The 20,513-nt window shown below is 43.1% G+C and overlaps 1 protein-coding gene across 1 annotated transcript in view; it reads left to right on the forward strand.

The window, feature by feature from the left end:
• Positions 1 to 6,648: 6,648 nt before the first annotated feature.
• LOC126175408 (aspartate aminotransferase, cytoplasmic-like) overlaps positions 6,649 to 20,513 on the forward strand; it is a 67,331-nt gene continuing 53,466 nt past the window's right edge. The window contains exon 1 of the mRNA XM_049922203.1: positions 6,649 to 7,216. Coding sequence (XP_049778160.1) covers positions 6,835 to 7,216 — 382 coding nt within the window. The 5' untranslated portion in view covers positions 6,649 to 6,834. The remainder of the gene's footprint in view (positions 7,217 to 20,513) is intronic.

A 20,513-nucleotide genomic window follows, 5' to 3' on the forward strand; every position in this document is an offset into this window, starting at 1 on the left:
CCCCACAGTGAACTGTCGTTTTCGATCGCGAAATGTGTGCGAATCAAAGACCCAGGGAAAGGGGTGGTTTCATTGCCCTCTATAAGTCACCCACTGAGGCCTTTTCATGCCGTTTATGAGCGACAATGTGTCTGAAATGTTTTCCTCGACAACAAACGAGAAAATGGTTTGTATTCGACGCTGGATGTCGCTATTCTGATCTTCATCGCAGAGGGTTTAAAAGAAGTTGTGAAATGCGGGTAACAGGGGCTGTGACGACCTTCCCATCATGTGACACGTACACGATGGCGTGAAGTTTGGTGCAAACGTGACATCATTAACCCACCTTACACGTCACGTGAACTTCTGAGCTGTGGCTTTTATTGGCCTGTGTCGACACCTTGCTGTTTGAATCCACGTAGAAACCAAGAGTGACCTTGCAGGTCTCCACACTTTTGCACCATTACAGAAGAAGATTGTACGCACGTTTGAGCCAAATTTCAAACTTATGCGTCGCAATGAGAGACAGATACGGGATTTCTAAAAGTAATCTTTCCGTTGCACATCGACATAGTGTCATGAACTCTTAAGTTCAAAGTTATTCAAATTGTAGTGCATAATTCTTTGAAATGCTGAAGGTAGCAGGGATGAAATACAGTAAATGAACGCTGATAGACAGCTCGTTCTCGAACGAGGCTGCAGTTATAAGAGTGGAAGGATATTAAACGCAAAGCGTATTTGATAAAGGAAGTGAGACAGGATTGTAGTCTTTCCTTAATGTTATTTAATCTGTACGTTGAGCAAGCAGTAAAGGAACGCAGGAGAAGTTTGCAAAATAAACTGAAGTTCAGGGATTGTATCCTCAAAAACTAGGGTAATGCAGTGTGGTTTAATTAAATTCAGGGGTGCTGGGAGTTAGTTTGCGAAATGAGACACCATAAGCAGATGATGACTTCTGCCATTTGGGCGGAAAAGCAACTGTTGATGATAGGATATAAACTGGAGAGCTATATTTCTGAAAATAAGGTAATTTGTTATCATCTAATATAAATTTAAGTGAAAGTAATCCTTTTTCTGAAGGCATTTGTCTAAAGCGTAGCATTGTTCGAAAGTGAAATGTGGATGGTAAGTGGCTCAGACAAGAAAAGACTAGCAGTTTTTGAAATGTTCTGCTATAGTAGAATGCTCAAGATCAGTAGGGCTGATCGATTAACAAATGAGGAGATGCTGAATCGGTTCAAATGGCTCTGAGCACTATGGGACTTAACATCTGAGGTCATCAGTCCCCTAGAACTTAGAACTACTTAAACCTAACTAATCTAAGGACATCACACACATCCATGCCCGAGGCAGGATTCGAACCTGCGACCGTAGTAGTCGCGCGGTTCCGGACTGAAGAGCCTAGAACCGCTCGGTCACTGTGGCCGGCTGCTGAATCGGATTAGGGAAAAGAATAATTTATAGCACAACTTGTCTAAAAAAAAGGCGTCTGTTGATAGTACACATCTCGAGCAAACAAAGGAATAGCCAAATTGGTAAAGGAGGGAAATATTGGGGGGGGGGGGGGGAGGTAAAATTGTAGAGGAAGACCAAGGCTTGAATACAGTAAGTAGGTTCAAATGGATGTAGGTTGCAGTAGTTTTTGTTGTATTCTGCCTAGTTGTCAAAGATGGGGTGTCTAGGAAACTTGCTTCTCGGATCGCTAGACAACAATTCAAGCAAATCGTACTAATGAATTTTAAATAGATTATAACACTTAACTTTGAGGAATACAAATGTGTCGCAAGCAAAGGGTGACATGAAAAATAAACAAGGTCCTTCAGTATAACAATTGCAATACAAGTAAAGTAATACAGTGGATGCTTCTATGTAGGTCGCTGATCTTGACGCTTCTGTGGAACTCGTAGAAGTGGGCCGCGTGCAGGCGTCGCAGCGCTTATGTCCTCTCCGTGAAGAGGCCGTTTCTGTCGCGTTTTCGTCCTGGAGAGGGCTCGGTCAGCGTGCAATTGGCTGACGTCGTCTCACAGCCCTCTCTGCTCTAACGTTCCCACCTGGCGTGCCGGCACAGTTATTATGAGATGAAGAGGCTGGCACAGACTAGACAAGCGTGGAGAGCTGTATACACCCAGTCTCCAGACTGAATACCACAACAGCGGATGCTGAACTGGGTACTTGGCAACGTGTAAAATAGTTTCTCGGCTTCAGTCACTTGATTGTTTCCCACGTTTATTACCGCGATGCATTTCGGTATAGTATGTGCCAGTGAGATCATGTTCCGACTGTTGTTGCCTCTGCCCAATAAGATGTACTTTTGTCCTGGACAAAGGACATTAAATGGACTTAAATCAAGAACTTAAAATGTTCTTCAGTGACACTATATGTGATAACAATTTTCTTAATGGCAGATTTGAAGGTAATTATGTAAATTTAATTACAAATTTCTTCAATGCTGAATACTTGTTCCATTAATAGTGAAGAGTCTTGGCGAGTCTATTTTAAGTATTAACATTAATAACCTCTTGTCCCATTTTCAAAAAATTTGAATAATGCTGAATAAATAAATACGTACTGAATAACCACAGTGTTTACAATCGCGCATGGTGTAAATATATGTTCACAAAATACTTCTATGTTATTAGGTATGTAAACCGAGGCAAAAAAATCGCAACCACAAAAGTTTTCAATGTAGAGTAATGAAATTTTGAGAATACATTTGTCTAGGTAACATACGTGATTAACATTGCAAGATGTCGAATTAAATCAGGTGATGCTGAGGGAGGTAGATTAGGAAGTGACACATTTAAAGTAGTAGAAGAGTTTTGCTATGTGAGAAGTAAAGTAACTGATGATGGTCGAAGTAGGTAGGTTATAAAATGTAGACTGGCAATGGCGAGGAAAGCGTTTCTGAAGAAGAGAAATTTGTTAGCATCCAGTATAGATTTAAGACTCAGGAAGTCGTTTCTGAAAGTATTTGTATAGAGTGTGGCCATGTATGGAAGTGAAACATGGGCGACAAACAGTTTAGACAAGAAAGAACAGAAGCTCTTGAAATGTGGTGCTACAGAAGAGTGCTGAAGATCAGATGGGTAAATCCCATAACTAATGAGGAGGTGCTGAACAGTATTGGGGGAAAAGAGAACTTAGTGGTGCAACCGGACTAGAAAAAGGGATCGATTGGTAGAACACATTCTGAGACATCAAGAGATCACTAATTTAGTACTGAAGGGAAGTAAAAAATCGTAGAAGGAGACCTAGAGATGAATACAGTAAGCATATTCAAAAGAATGTGGGTTGCAGTATATACTCAGAGATGAAGAGGCTTGCACAGGGTAGAATAGCATGGAGAGCTGCATCAGAACAGTCTTTGGACTGAAGACCACAACAACTCTGCTAGATCACAGGTTAATGTAAGCGCGAGATAACCCATTGCAAATGGTACCTTCATAACCGTTGTAACCGACAGAATGTTGAATGCACGCATAGCGACGTGCATGCATTGTATTGCACAGGTGCCGCATGTCAGTTCGTGGGATGGAGTTCCAGGCATGTTCACTTAGTCAGTACAGAGACAGTTAATGCTGGTTGTGGATGAGGCTGCAGTTGTCATCCGATAATGTCTTATATGTGCCCGATTGGAAACAGATCTGGTGATAGAGCAGGCCAAGGCAATATGTCAACATTCTGTAGAGGATGTTCGATTACAGTATCCTCATGTGGGCGAGCGTTGTCCTGTTGGAAAATACTCCTTGGAAAATACTCCGTGGAAATCTGTTCACGAATGGCAGCACAACAAATTCAATCACCAGACTGACGTACAAATTTGCAGTCGGGGTGCGTGGGATAACCACGAGTATGCTCCAATTGTCATACGGAATTGGACTCAGACCGTAGCTCCAGGTGTAGGTTCAGTATGTCTAGCACGGAGACAAGCCGGTTGCTAGCTGCTTAGCTGCTAACCAACACTCGGCCATCACTGGCATAGAGGTAGAACAAACTTTCATCAGAAAACAATAGACCTCCACCCTGCCCTCAAATGAGCTCTCAGCTGACACCACTAAAGTCGCAAATGTCGGTTTGGGATCAGCGGAATGTACACTACAGAGCTTGTGGCTAGGAGCTGTCCTTGAGGTAACTGGTTTGTGACAGCTCGTTATGTCACTGTAGTGCCAACTGATGCTCAAATTGCTCTTGCAGATGCTCCAGAGTCACATGTCGAACACTATGGTCTATGATCAAATATTCAGAAAATTTCTTTGACGAAGATCTTTGACGAGGCCATTCGGAGCTCTGTCATCACGAGATAATTCTCGTGAGCACCGCTGCCAGCACTCATGAGCTCTGTTACACGATCCCGTTCAAAGTCAGTGAGGTGATGATAATGGCGTCCTTGTCGCCTTGAAGACGTTCTTGACTAACATCCTCACCACGGCCAATCTCAAAGGTAACTAATGGTCAGGACCGTTAAAACTAGTATTTAAAACCGTAGCGCCACTCTTATGAGATTGATGCGAAATTTAAGCAGACGTCATGTTTCAAACGTAGAAACATTCCTACCAACTTTCGTGTACGTCGCACAACTCCTTCTTGGTATTGCAATTTTTTTCCGTCAGTGTATTATCTTTGCAGTTGAAGCACATGTATTATCTTGAAGAGCCGATCTGTGGATCTTTTGTTTTTCTTATTTCCACACTTTGTTTTTCGTTTGCTACATTATGTGAAACACTTCAATGCTAATCCGGCAACAGTTTCAACAAAATTCCTCCTGGTTGTCGTACTATATATGTTATGTTACTATCTATCAACTATGAAGTGTTTCAAACCATTTAGTTAAAGAAAAACAAAATACGAAAACAAAATTATCACAATTTCTCGACGCTGATATGTGTCGAACTTCCATAAGTGGATTCGAAGCGCATCACCTAAGGCCGATATTCCACTATCATATTTCTTTGACAAAGAAATATGATCAAATATTCAGCAAATTTCTTTGAGAAAGATCTTTGACGTGGCGCGGAAAAGGCGTATTACACTGCCATGATATTTTTATATTTGAATAATTTACTTAATAGAATTCAACAACCATAAAATTAATAAAAAGTACGAAACAGACGAGGCACTTATTAACTTGGGACATACAGAAATCAAAATTAGAGATTAGTTTCTTATTTTAGAATGTGCCCATCTCCTCTATTCTGGCTTGCTGAAAAGCTGCCTGAATATTTCTGGATGTAGAGGTGGACGGCTGTAGCTGTGATTGTTTATCTGAAGTTGCTTGCAACATATCCCACCTACGTATCAGTGCCCGTTGCTACCACCCCCCCCCCCCCAAAGTCGTAGCAAGAGTGTTAAAAAGAGTAAAAGGAATGTAGCAACTAAACTTTTAAAGCCATGTTTACACAATACAATGTCAAATAGCTGTAGCGACGCCAGTGCTCCAAGCGGTTACATTTCACATTGCAAGGAACAGAAGACGAATCACTTTCATAATCAAATCTACAGTAGGGTCCTAGATTTCTTTGACGAAAGGCGAGATTTGACAAAGTGCCCTGTTGCACTATCAAATTTCTTTAACATAAATATTTGAGTTATCAGCTTTGACAAAGATGACAGTGCAATACCGGCCTAATCTATGACAGATGAGACGAAACGCAAATTTTGGCAGGAAAGAAAATTGACTGAAAAATTCACTGAAGATACTTTCCATATAAAAGGCAAAACGCATCTGGAAAGTTAATATTTTATTTCAGCCACAATAAAATGTTTGAATTTCTTAAACGAATATTGCAATATTCATGCTCGACTACTCGTTTACTATCTGAAGCTACTCAGTTTGGAATAGTCTTCTGTCTGCATATTTTTGATCCCAGAGGTTTGTAGTACCTATACTTCTATACTCTGAGTCAATCATGGCTGTACTACAATCTTGAGTTACCCTGTGTACGATCTCCTCTATAGTTTAGGAGAGTGGTGGCGATCGCTTAAACTGGAACGACATGGAAAATGTTCTGAGGAAGGCGAACCGTAGCTGCGTTTTGTTAGACGCAACAAATCTGCGAAGAAATTGCCTATATTATGCTTGTCCTTGCTCTTCTGGAGTACTACCGCCGTATGGGATCCTTAACCGGGGAGAAGATCAGCTCTTTTCGGCATTCAGTAAAACAAAGGTGCTTTTCGTTGCGGCGAGATCTTTTCTCGATGTTTCAATCACCACCTTCTTGCTCTTAATTCGAAAATATTTTATTGACTCCCACTTACTTACGGAGGAATGGCTATCATAATAAAATAAGAGAAACCAGAGATCGCACGGAAAGACTAAAATGTTATTTTTTTTCCCACATGCTATCCGAGAGTGGTGCGGTAGATAAATAGGCTGAAAGTGGTGAGATGCCAAGTACTTAAAGTGTGAGTTGCATAATAGATGCAGATCACATGCTGGCAGTATTGCCTCACCGGAAGGCTCAGTGTTTCCTTTCAGTCACTGGCAATTGTCTTCCAGGAAGACTCGCGCCGCTGAAGACAGCTGCAGATCACAACTTCGTCATCGACTCGCGCGTTCTCTCCCTGTGCGCCCGCGGCTGTACCGTGACGAAGTGTGCCGGAAACCCCCGAGCAGCACCGAACGTTGCATGCAGCGCGCGTATAAAGCACCCGGCTTTGGCCGCGAGCGTCGTTTCGCAGCGAGGGAGCGTTTGGAGTGACGTCGGCCACGCATTGTTCCAGTTCCTTATTACAAGGGCCCAGTGAAGATATTTGTCCCACCTGCGACTGCAACACTGTACGACGAAGAAGACAATACATTCACTTCGCAAGGGACTTTCATATCTGACGCTTTACCTGCTACGCCAAGACAGCGCGATGCTGGGCAACACGTTGCGCCAACTGAACCACGAGGTTTTGTTGTCACTGCAGAAACCGCTGCCGCGGGCGTTGACTGTCGATAGTGGCGCCAGGCACGCTCTTGCCGATCCGAGATCAGCGAGAAAGAAGGCAGATGGCTCACCAGTGAGGAGCGCTGGGCAGGCGCAGTGGCGCCAACATTCCTCCGTGGTTCCCTCTGGGGGCCCTAGGAAGCAGCTGGCGCACAACTTCGCTCTCCAGCCGGAACTCTATCCGTCGTCTGCGAGTGCTGTATCCAGGTTTGAAGATGTAGAGTTCGGCACGCCAATCGAAGTACACATCGTGCGAGCCAGCTACAACGCCGACCCTTTCGAGAAGAAGGTCGATCTCGGAGTTGGAGGTTAGTATGTGTGTGTGTGTGTGTGTGTGTGTGTGAGAGAGAGAGAGAGAGAGAGAGGGAGGGAGAGGGGGGCGGGAAATACTACCGTTAGCTGTCTGAATTTTCAGCCAGAACCAGTTTCAGCGTTGCTGATCCAAAAGCCGCCGCCTTGCTTCTAAAATTAGAATCACATTTTTCGCCATCTTGGTTACCTTGGCAGTGTTTTTGCAACGGTACCGGTCGAATAGCGAGCCGGTAGTAGCAGAAAGTTTCAGCGTCAGCAGGCGAATATGATACACTTTTCCAACTGTCAAATAACGTATTAAGCTTATCCATTATGGATAGAGTAGAGCCTTGTGACTCTATATTAAATAAGTGCTCGCAGTTACTTATACATTTGGTCGTTTACTGGTTTTCGAGCCCTTTCATGTTCATTTTCATAACAGGCCTGCAGAAGTATCATAAATATGTTTGTAGCGTGATGTTGGCAACTGGAGATTGCTTCTTGCGGTAGTATAGTCGGTATGCACCTGACAGCTTCCATTATCATTGTCTATCTGCAACAGATTAACGCATTACTCGTATGAACATTGAGTGGCACTTGAAATTTATAGCGGAAGTGTTTAATTCTGTTGCCGATAGGCGATGAACTGGAAGCTATCATGTGGATATTAACATCAAGACCTTCCATAACGCCATAAGAAGCAATATCCAGCACCCAGCATCAAGCTACAAACATATTTATGTATTTTCTGCAGGTCTCATCTGAAGGTGAGCACGAAAGGCTCAAAAACGAGTTAACGGGAAAAAAAACAATATTTCATAAGTGACTGGTGCAGTTATCCGTCTTTAAATTGAGTGAGATGTTTTGTCTTGTCAGGAATGCTAACAGAAAATAGAAAACACTTGTATTAAAAACATTGTGATTTTATTGCACAGAAGCGAACATTTGCATGTCTGCTCGGTTTAACTCCATAACAAAAATTCCGCAGATTTTACGGAATTTGATGTTCGCGCTCATACGTTCAAATGGCTCTGAGCACTATGGGACTCAACTGCTGTGGTCATAAGTCCCCTAGAACTTAGAACTACTTAAACCTAACTAACCTAAAGACATCACACACATTCATGCCCGAGGCAGGATTCGAACCTGCGACCGTAGCAGTCGCGCGGTTCCAGACTGTGCGCTCATACGTCTAACAAAACGCTTTCATAGGGCGAAGTGGATGACACAATGACAACATAAATCGTAGAGGTGTATGCCAGGTACTTCTGTTGAATCACAGTAGGAATATATACCTATACCAACAGTCGCTCTTCCCAGTCAGGAAAAACGGATAAATAACTGAACATTTTTACTATTCGGATGAGGGGCTGCAAAAGCAAAAATGGCAACCAGGAGAAAGGGTGGATGATCGACGACGAGGTCATAAGGAACGAAGTCCAAGCTCGGATCGGGGAAGAATAAGGAATCGTACGTGCCGTCCTTTAAATAAACGGTACCAGCATATTACGCCTTAAGCGATTTAGGTAAACCAACAGCCGTGAGGGATGTAACGGCAACTGTAACTCTTATATGCCCTTCGGTTGCATTGCCCTTCGGTTGCATTGCCCTTCGTTCAGAGAACTTAAGAACAGTTTAATGCTGATATTCTTGTTAGTGTAGATGTACAGTCACTTCAGCTCTTACGAAGTGTGTTGCGAGAAATGCGAATACTAAGCAAACTAACTGGAGGCCATGGTTTTAGAATTATTCAAGTAAAGCGCGTTTGAAGATCACCTTTGAACGTTCTTCTAGAATAATTCGGGAACTATGGCCTCTAGCGAAAATATATCTCAGTCAAAATTTAACTGCATTAAATTTCCTACAAAAAGATCCTGTTCGTTTTTGCCGTAGGAATAACAGTCAGCGTTCGCGCGTCATATTTGAAGACGTTACGGCATTACGGGTTGCATGAAACCTATATGTGTATATACTTCATTCATTACGCATTTCGGCGGTTACTTAATCACCAAGTACAAAGTATAATTCATACAGCTGTTTTTAGTGACAAGGTCGGCTATTTCTTGTCCCAGTACAATATGTCATTTGGTTTCAGTGGAAAGTATATGCAATCTCCTGCTTCAGGAGGCAGCTCTCATACTGTTGTTGCCCCTTTTTCAAATCTAAGCTAAGCTCAGCTCTTGGTCACCTCATATATAAGAAACGGTCGATGCTTGCCACTGAGAACAGCCATCTGAAAGAAGTATTCCTCCTAAAGATAACGGTGCAACCGTCGAAATACGTACTGAATGATGTAAGGATTTTGTGACACACAATTATACATATTTTAATAACCGAATAACTATTAACAAATTGCACAGAGAAGTTTGTTTAACATTCAGTCGATTTCATGGTCATTACAGGAAGAACACTCGCTCAGATGGAAAATCATGGGCGTCGAAATCGTGTTGATCCTGGCAAGGGAATCATACTGTCATTCGTCACACGAAGTCACGAATTGGTTTAGGGAAGATTTTGACTTCTATCATTTTGACTTTTTTTTAAACCCATTGTGTTACCATGTCAGTTTCCATCCTTGGCAAAAGATTGAGGAACAGTATAACTTCTTTTAATTTTAGTGGAGTATACGCTGCCTTAATTTGTGAATAATGAGTGTGCCTGTGCGTGAGCAGCAAAAGTGCGTATATACAGGTTTCATAACTCATCAGCCCCTCACACAGGGAACATATAGATACACCCTTGGAGCTAATTGCGGGATACTTATTACAGTGCAGTCCCCTAAAGAAAAGTTCTCAGTAACTTGAGCAGTTGCGTGAGAACAACTTTGTTATACAGACTGTGTTCTTGTGGAAGACGGTAGAGCTGTTTCATCCTTTGACCTAAGCGGTAGCTCATTTAGTCGGTCGTCAGAAAACTTACACCTTAACGTGGATTTCGATTCAGTATCATATTTGATGCTAATCACACGCGCTAACGAAGGTGTTCCAGAAGTGAAAACCCCGTCGGAGGCGAAAAGAAAGAAAAGTATCTATGGACCATTTCGGGGTCTAAGAAAAGTTCTTGCCGCTTCTTCAGAATCAGCTGCCCAGCTTCCGTTAACCGTCGAGTGGCGAAAGTATACAGGGACTCGAGAGGAACGATCATTCTAACCCATTCGAACAAAATAAATAAATAAATAAATTCAGCAAACGTGGGCTCTGAAATGCATACCTCAACAGCTATGAGCACTTGTTCAGTAGAGGACATGTGTTTCACAGTAGCGAAGATGAAAAAGTGCTCATAGCTTTTAAAGTATTCATTTTAGAACCCATGTTTGCAGCATTTGTTTATTTTGTTCGAATGAGTTCCACTTTAGAGCCCATGTTTACTAGACTTTTGTATTTCAAATGATCGTACCTGTCATAATGCAGAATACTGACCGTTCGTTCTGGGACACGGGTGTAACATCTGATAAGCTCTCGCGTAGGATGACTGCGTTGCGGAGGAAGCTTCTTTATATGGGCTTGACGTTCTTGAACGTACTGAGTACCTGCGCTCTAGGGAGATGTGTATGTGTTAAGTTTCTCTGGTTTTCTTCTTTGAAGAAAATGCTACGTATAAGTTATCTTGTGCGTTATTTTCCTATTTTAACCGACAGTTTTACACTGTTTTGTTGGAGGAGACCGAAATGCACGCTATAAGCTCACGCAGGCTGGCGTGAGGTCTGAATCAGGATACGTAATGAATGCTATAAAGAAAAGTACGTAGCTTCTGGAATACTTAACTTTAATCCACATTTGTAGAACATCTCTCGTTACTGTACAGGCTTTATAATCACAATATCAATTGGCAATGGCGCCTTGCTAGGTCGTAGCAAAAGTAGCTGAAGGCTATGCTAACTATCGTCTCGGCAAATGAGAGCGTAATTCTCAGTGAACCATGGCTAGCAACGTCGGCTGTACAACTGGGGCGAGTGCTAGTATGTCTCTTTAGAACTGCCGTGTGGTGGCGCTCGGTCTGCAATTACTGACAGTGGCGACACGCGGGTCCGTCGTATACTGGCGGACCGCGGCCGATTTAAAAGCTACCACCTAGCAAGTGTGGTGTCTGGCGGTGACACCACATATTGCTACCTCAGCAGATAGTAGAAACTGATTAAAATTATCCAAGACAAGCTTTAGTAGTCGGTACATATTAATACCTTAAACGGGCTCGAGGGTTTGTCAGCGTTTTTCCTATACGAGGCGCAGGTCACGAGTGGCCGAGGGACGTGTGTGTAAAATTTCATCTCGAATCAGGGACCTTCCGACACTGCGGGAATACTGTTTGTCGACTAACTACGCTCCTCCAAGTCTACAGAAATCGCATAGTTAAACCCAGCACATCTCATACTTTGTAACACTCGCAAGTGATGGTAATAAGACGAAGTTCTGCAATACACGTGGATTTCGCTGTTACGCGTGGGTTTTCCTGTACAGTAAAAATTCATTGTTAGGACTGCGGGAGAAAATTTAGCTGCAAGACAAATGTGATGGAGCTATCGAAGGTCGCTACTGAACGGGAAACCATAATTCCCAGGAAGCGTGCCCCAATCTGCGCTAATCTGGAGTGAAACTGAGGAGTGAGTGATAAAATCTTCTCCAGTCACCAGCCGAGTGGTGGCGACGTCTTGTCGCAACGTTTCGTATCCATCATCTTCAGTCGAAGTCAAGCCACTTGCCCGAAGATTTTATCATTTCAATACACCGGAAAAGCCTGCAATTACATATACGGGCAGTGTCGTGTTTAAGTTAATAGCTGCACATAGCCTGTCGCGCAGTTCATTTAAGATTTATGTTTCCTCTCTCTGCCCTTAAATTTGTTACGCAAACAATTCGTGACCAAACAGTTTGGGTTCGTTGAGTACTGTATAGGATTAAAACTTGATTAAAAATATTATTTGATACTTCCAGGAAGATCAAATCTATGTGACGCATAAGGATTCGAACCCAGAACATTGCTTTAAACGGACGATGTTCTTATCGACTGAACTGCAGTCACTAATCACGACCCGCTCTCACTTTACTTACCGACACATCTTTCCTAAACAGCATACAATATGCTCCAGAGTGAACGATACATTCTGGAATATTATTTGAGATATCATTGTCTTTAAGCTGGGCTCCACAGCCGATGAGAAACAGACAAAATGTTTACAGCCTCGATGGAACCATGGCTTTAACCTTATACGCGTGATTGACGTCCCATCCGTCAAAAGTTTCTTGTACGGTTACATGGATCGAATGCTTCTTGTGTCACAACAAAAAAACTAATCTTAAGCGATTTCTAAACCATCAGTTATATTGGGAAATAACATTGCACAATATATTGACGATGAACTGCAGAAGGTGAAGTTATAAAGCGCAACCTTCATGTCAAACCTCGGAGGGGAAAACATGGCGGATGTGGACGCTAGCTACAATTTGTTCTTCAGGCTGGCTAGAGGAAAGAGGAGACAAATGATTGTGTGAATTTACTGAGGATGGACTGTCGCTCATGTAATGTATTTTAGCGGATGGTTGCCCCTATGCTTAAGGAAAAAGGAAGACTTATTTGCGAGGCACTATCCCTGCAAATTAGTACCTTCTTGTAATTTGTTCGCGACAAATTTGACTTCTTTATTGATTGAAGTTCATCTTCTTACGAATACATTTCTCTGTATTTGGACAACAGCTGATCGCATTGCTGGGTTTTCTTCTAGTGTTTACTATACTCGTTTGATTTTACACAGCGTTTTGAACGTGCGTTTCGTTGATTTCGAAGCCATTTTCACAATTCAGTTTACGCAAGAAAACAAATCGCGCATAGTAAGAAGTCTGCAAAGATATATAAGTCTAACCAGCTTGCGTAACAGCAGTCTAATTTCAGTAGGTCCATTAGTGTATTGTACAGTGTGTTGCACAACGTTGAACCTTATCCACAGATGGTCAATAGTATTGCACAACACAAAACATTACACAATATTATTGACAGCCTATAGGCCGCTTTAAGATCGCAGAGGGATGTTTCACTTTGCTGCGGTATGTTGATTGTTGTCAAAGTTCTTGCCAGATTAAAACCGTGCGCTGGACCGTAAATCGAATACAAAACTTTGCATTTCGCAATCGAAAGAGTGTCTCTGAGCTGTGAGGCAGACGGAAGGTTCTGGAAGGCGTGGAGCGTGCATGCTGGCGGCCTTGGAGCCGGCTGCTAGTGCGTTGAACTCCGCATTCGCCGCCAGCCAGACACTTTGCCAGTAGGGGCGGTCGCGGTAAACACTTGCCTGCTGAAGCCTCTGCCTACGCGTTAACTGGAGCCCTAACTCCGAGAGCGGTTTTCAAGGCGCTTTCTCGGACATACACATTAGCTTAGCATGAGGTACTTTAGTACTTGTGTCTAGTGGATAACTGTAACTGGTGCTTGTATTATTGCGCAGGACTGCTGGAGTCAACCTAGGGCAAAGTGACTTAATATCATTATACAGCCGCGCGGAGTAGCCGCGTGGTTTGGGGCGCCTTGCCATGGTTCGCATGACTCTACCCGTCGGAGATTCGAGTCCTCCCTCGGGCATGGGTGTGTGTGTGTGTTATCCTTAGCATAAGTTAGTTTAAGTTAGATTAAGTAGTGTGTAAGCCTAGGGGCCGAAGACCTCAGCAGTTTGGTCCCATAGGAAATTACCACAAATTTCCAAAATCATTACACAATTGACAGATTACTGTAAACTTTTACGTATTATGGAAAAACACTTAGTTCACTAGTTATTTATTTTTGCAACCTAGGTTTGGTAGCCCCACTGTCTAGCCCTACTAGCTTTGGGCTGATAACCGGGAACACAGGTCATAAAAAAATTAAACATGTGCAAAATAAGTGTTTCTTTTCTTTTTTTTTTCAAATGATAATATCTCAGCAACAGTCCACAGTGAAATCAATAAAATTTGTATAATGTTTCCAGAACAAACATCTACCATCCACTTTTATAATTGTTTCCAGGCGCATTTATAATGATCTCTCCATCTTCAACAACGATTGTCTGATGCTTTACATTTCTTGGGACACGATATTGCTAAGTGTGAAGTCCTTTATTTAGGAGATTGCAGTTAATGAAAGAAGACGAAATCAAAAGCGAGCGTGTTACAACAAATGATCGTGCATCTGCAACTGCAAATTTCATATAAATGCTCAATAGAAATACATCCAGAATGAATTTTCACTCTGCAGTGGAGTGGGCCCCGATACGAAGCTTCCTAGCAGATTAAAACTGTGTGAGGGATCGAGACTCGAACTCGGAATCTTTCCCTTTCGCGGGTAAGTGTTCTGCCAGCTGAGCTACCCAAGCACGACTCACCAGCCCTCCTGACAGCTTTACTTCCGCCAGTATCTCATCTTCTACTTTCCAGACTTCACATAAATTCTGCTGCGAAACTTGCGGAACTAGCACTCCCGGACTAGCATTTGCCTGCGAAAAGCGAAGGTCCCGAGTTCGAGCCTCGGTACGGCACACAGTTTTAATCTGCCAGGAAGTTTCCTGTCAGCGCACGCTCCGCTGAAATATCATAAGTTCTGTTTTATGTGGCCCACTGCTCGCTTATAATTTTCTACGGAGAAAGTCTGATGTTGCCGTATGATAATAAACCCTCGTCATTTTTTTGAGTACTTATGTTTCAGTTCACCATATTTGTTACACAGCAAATAGGTCGATACTGAAGGAAAATACTAGACAATTTCCACTGAAGATGGTGGTAGAGATATAGATCTACGAAATGAGTGTCGAAACAATCAGAAAACTGGTAACGTGTTTGTTACGAAAATAATAAGTAACTGTCGACAGTCACAGGATTTTAAAACTATATTACAGAAACAGGAACCGAAGAGGCTATAAAAATGTTATTTGACTTCACTTCATAATAAACCAGAGAGGGTTTGAGACTTGACCCAATACATCGGGGCAGAGTTCGATCGTCGGAAGCAGTAGGTCACTAATTCTATCAACACAAACTGCCTCCTATTACCTAGCCGTTGAAATGGAAGTAATTTGTCAAAAGGACTGACAAGGGAACCTCCCCATCGCACCCCCCTCAGATTTAGTTATAAGTTGGCACAGTGGATAGGCCTTGAAAAACTGAACACAGATCAATCGAGAAGACAGGAAGAAGTTGTGTGGAACTATGAAAAAAATAAGCAAAATATACAAACTGAGTAGTCCATGCACACGATAGGCAACATCAAGGATAATGTGAGCTCAGGAGCGCCGTGGTCCCATGGTTAGCGTGAGCACCTGCGGAGTGAGAGGTCCTAGGTTCAAGTCTACCCTCGAGTGAAAAGTTTAATTTTTTGTTTTCAGACAATTATCAATGTTCAGGCACTCACACATAATCAACTTCGCTCTCCAAAATTCCAGGACATGTTCAGATTTGCTTGGACATATGCAGGATTTGACGGTCTACACATCGAAAAATTTGAAAACGTTAAAAACATATGTTTTGACAGAGCACAGGGAAAACTGTGCGACTGTGAAACTGTTGCATTCATTTGTTGCAGTTTATGTGACAAACTCTTATGTTTTCATCACTTTTTTTGGGAGTGATTATCACATCCACAAGAAAACCTAAATCGGGCAAGGTAGAAGAATCTTTTTACCCATTCGCCAAGTGTACAAGTTAGGTGGGTCGACAACATATTCCTGTCATGTGAAGCACATGCCGTCACCAGTGTCGTATAGAATATATCAGACGTGTTTTCCTGTGGAGGAATCGGTTGACCTATGACCTTGCGATCAAATGTTTTCGGTTCCCATTGGAGAGGCATGTCGTTTCGTCTACTAATCGCACGATTTTGCGGTGCGGTCGCAAAACACAGACACTAAACTTATTACAGTGAACAGAGACGTCAATGAACGAACGGACAGATAAATTTGCGAAAATAAAGAAATTAAAATTTTCAGTCGAGGGGAGACTTGAACCAAGGACCTCTCGTTCGGCAGGTGCTGACGCTAACCACGGGACCACGGCGCTCGTGAGCTCACATTATCCTTGATATTTTGCTTTTTTTTCAAAGTTCCACATAACTTCTTCCTGTTTTCTCGATTGATCTGTGTTCAGTTTTTCAAGGCCTATCCACTGTGCCAACTTATAACTAAATCTGAGGGGGGTGCGATGGGGAGGTTCCCTTGTGAGTAGCAGGTCGTGAAAAATGAAAGACTACGGCAGTTTACGTAGACATTTTTATCATGGCAGACGTCTTGCGTTTCACTTATACAGGGTGGTCAGAAACAGTCTGAAAAGCCTATACATGTGTTGTAGTGTACGTTTTGCTGAGAAATAATTGTTCAGAAAAATATTCTACACATTGCGGCCTTTACGAGGTATTTAGCATTGAAGTTAACCAATCAAGCCGTAGCGCGCCCAAATTAAAGCGGTACGCCAGAAGACGGCGTCGCAAACATGTTTTTCGTTTGATTTCCTAACAAAGAACAAGCGAACGATACAAAAACTGGACATGGGACGGTTGAGGAATTTCATGCGTTATCACCTACGCTATGAGAACAAGTGACTCTACTTGTAACTGGCAGGCCGCTAGAATCTGCGCGTGCAACGGTCTGATTGGCTAACTTCAATGCTAAGCAACTCGGAAATGGCGCAGTGTATCGAAGTGTTTTCCTTAACAATTATTTTTTAGTACAACCTACCTCCTAATGGCCTTACAAGCATTTTAGACTCTTTGTGACCGGCCTGTATACGACGAAAAAATCGATTTACCACGATTATAGATAGAATGTTATTTTCTGACGTAAGACAGCTTCTTCCAGCAGGAGGACGTATAATGTGCTGTGCTTGTGGACTGCCAGTTACTATGTGCCATGTTTCAACTCAGTGCACTTTATGTTTTAATAAGGTAATATTATTTTGAGAGGCGACAGATTTTACCTTTCTTTTATATTAGGAAGAGGTGAGCGTGTAAATGATTTTTGTGTCATGTGGCCTTCAACTGTGCAACTTTTTTCATGAGTGTTTACCCACAGTTTACTAAAAAATATAGTTATTGGCTGACTGCCGTGTACGCCGATCTTGCATTGCATTCGTACTTTACTAGCGAAAGAACACGGCCTTGCTGCTGTGGTTACACTGGTTCCGTAAGTTAAGCACTGTCGGGCTTGGGTAACACTTGAATGGACGACCATTCGGTCTGCCGAGCGCTGTTGGCAAGCGGGGTGCACTCAGCCCTTGTGAGGCCAGTTGAGGAGCTACTTGATAGAAAAGTAGACGCTCCGGTAACGAAAACTGACAACGTCTGGGAGAGCGGTGTGCTTTCCACATGTCTCTCCACATCCGGGTCCAGTAACGCCTATCGGCTGAGGATGACACGGTGGCCGGTCGGTACAGCTGGGTCTTCCTAGGCATGCTCGGACGGGGAGGGAGAGGGACGGAAAGAGACAGAGAGAGAGAGAGAGAGAGGGAGAGGGAGAGGGAGAGAGAGAGAGAGAGAGAGAGAGAGAGAGAGTGTTACTACTGGGGTGGTTGGTTTGGGGAAGGAGACCAGACAGCGTGGTCATCGGTCTCATCGGATTAGGGAAGGATGGGGAAGGAAGGCGGCCGTGCCCTTTCAGAGGAACCATCCCGGCATTTACCTGGAGTGATTTAGGGAAATCACGGAAAACCTAAATCAGGATGGCCGGACGCGGGATTGAACCGTCGTCCTTCCGAATGCGAGTCCAGTGTCTAACCACTGCGCCACCTCGCTCGGTAGTTACTAATGAAACTGTTCTTCTGTGCTTCCAGTAGAGTAAACATTTGTCCCTAGAGAACACGAATCTTTCTGCACTGTCCCTACTGCTTGTTATCAAAGTATCGAGATTATAACGGCGATTTTGGAATTATTTTTACATTACCTTTAATGAAATGCCTATGTGATAACATTTTACCCACCAAGATTCGAGCCGCATGTTTCAGAGGAGAATTCCATGAGAAGTACCAAGAAATTCCAGCTCTTAGTTTAAGAAATCTGGTAACAAGTTCGCTTAAATCTCAGAGCAGATGTTCAGTTCTTATCGATTTTTCATGGCACTTAAGTCACTTTCATCCATTGTAATGCTTTATGCATATGACAAATTCGAACTCGCACAGTCATTTGAGTTAGACATCAAACGGTAGGTGCCCACATCTGCCAGCCTAATCTCAATCGGAGGGTAGAAATGGCATACTATGTCGACAGGACCACACCTAGTAAGACACCGTAGTGACGAGTCTATTTAGACACCATATTTTAAGCACCTTGTACACGTAGGTCACGACATCCAAAATGTCACGCACTGTCCGTTTTCCTGAGTATCCTATCCAGTAGAATGAGGAGGATTTGTGTGGAGTTACAAATCGAAAACGTGGATAAGCCAATGTCGGATTCAGTACATGTACTTAGGCAAGTGCTAAATGCAGGTCTGGAGCATATCAGACTACTCACATTTCGTTCGTATTCGCCTGTGTGTGGCATCGCTATCTTGTTGCGTGAAGGAAAGCTGAACGCTTGGAGACAGGTCACTCTGCACCACTGTTTTCTGACCCGTCTTCTGTTTTACATACCACCAGCTAAATTCAGATTTTTTTACTTGAGTTTTCTAGGTCCCTGCGTAATGTGAGTGGCAATCCGTTCTTCGAGGCAGCTCCGCTGTAAACAGAGAACCTTGCCGTCCTTGTACGGTTTCCTTGAGGCGCATTATCGAGATCCAACGGCAGCAGAAGTGAGTCACCGCGTCTAAAGATTCAACGACGGAACGCTGCTTGACGGTCCATTTTAGGTCCATTTTCTCTGGTTTTTTAGTCGAAGAATATCTTGAATTTCCGTAACGGATGTAAACTATATTGCGGTCCTGTTTTATCAGATGACGCGCAAAAGTCATTGATCGTGCACTAAGAAACATTATAGATTTTTTCAGCCCATGATGAAGAAGGAAACGATATCCTACAAATCTGAGATGTTAAGTAATCTACCAGTTACGTATTTTGCCTGAGCTGTCGCAACTACATTTTTCTACTCTACCTGCTATATACAGGGTGGTCAGAAATAGTCTGAAAAGCTTATAAGGGAGTTGGATGGTAGGTTGTGCTGAGAAATAATTGTCAAGAAAGAAAATCCGATACATTGCGCCCTTTCCGTGTTAATTAGCATTGAAGTTAGCCATAAGGCTGTTGCGTGCAAATTCAGGCGGCCTGCCAGAGACGGTGTCGCTAATTGTATTCTTCGTTCAGTTTCCTAAAACCGAACAACAGAGCGATACAATAATTGGATATAGGACGATACCCAAGCTAAATGCTGAGCAGTCTCGTGAGCTATCATCTATTCTGTGTCCGCCTCCGGTAGCTGAGTGGTCAGCGTGACAGACTGTCAATCCCAAGGGCCCGGGTTCGATTCCCGGCTGGGTCGGAGATTTTCTCCGCTCGGGGACTGGGTGTTGTGTTGTCCTAATCATCATCATTTCATCGCCATCGACGCGCAAGTCGCCGAAGTGGCGTCAAATCGAAAGACTTGCACCAGGCGAGCGGTCTACGCGACGGGAGGCCCTCGTCACACGCCATCATCATCATCTACTCTGTGAGAACAACTGGCATTAATTGTGCAGTATGTGGCGGGCCTCTTGATTTTGCACGCATAAATGTCTGACTGTATAACTTGAAAACTAATTAACTCATAAACGGCTCAAGGTACTGATTTTTTTTCTTAACATTATTATTTCTGAGCACAACCAACCCAGCAAGACTATTACCAGCTTTTGTGACTGTTTCTGACCATCCGGTATTTTTTTCCGCTCGGAGTTTTCGTATTTTAGATTTCTATTTGTTAAAAAAGCCACTGGAGCCTACGATATGACACAAGTACATTGCGTAGTTTTCTCTGCAATGTACATGATTTTAGAGGACCAGGCAATTTCAAGGCAACTGTGCGTAGGCTTCTAAACAGGGCTGGTGGTCAAGTTCTCCAGCTGAATTAGCAAGCCGTTTTCCGCACACAGCTATCGCTATGTGCAATTTATGAAGATTGGCGAATAAATGGATATAATACAAAGTCGCTGAGAATTTGCCACTGTAGCGTTCGTTTCGGTGGCGCGGTTAAACGAATTAGTTGCGACAGAAGCTTGTAGAGGAATATCGCGAAGTCTGCCTAAAATTTCCATCAGTGTTAACGAACACTTGCAACATCATCGCGATGTCGAAAGCAGTTTGCTGACACTAAACGAGACGAATCATGTTCGATCAGAGAGTAATTTAGTTTCCTTCATTTCCTAACGGAACGTGCTCAATGTTTCCACCATGTCTTTAACGACAGACG

The sequence above is a fragment of the Schistocerca cancellata genome, chromosome 3, assembly GCF_023864275.1.
Source record: "Schistocerca cancellata isolate TAMUIC-IGC-003103 chromosome 3, iqSchCanc2.1, whole genome shotgun sequence".
Lineage (NCBI taxonomy): Eukaryota > Metazoa > Arthropoda > Insecta > Orthoptera > Acrididae > Schistocerca > Schistocerca cancellata.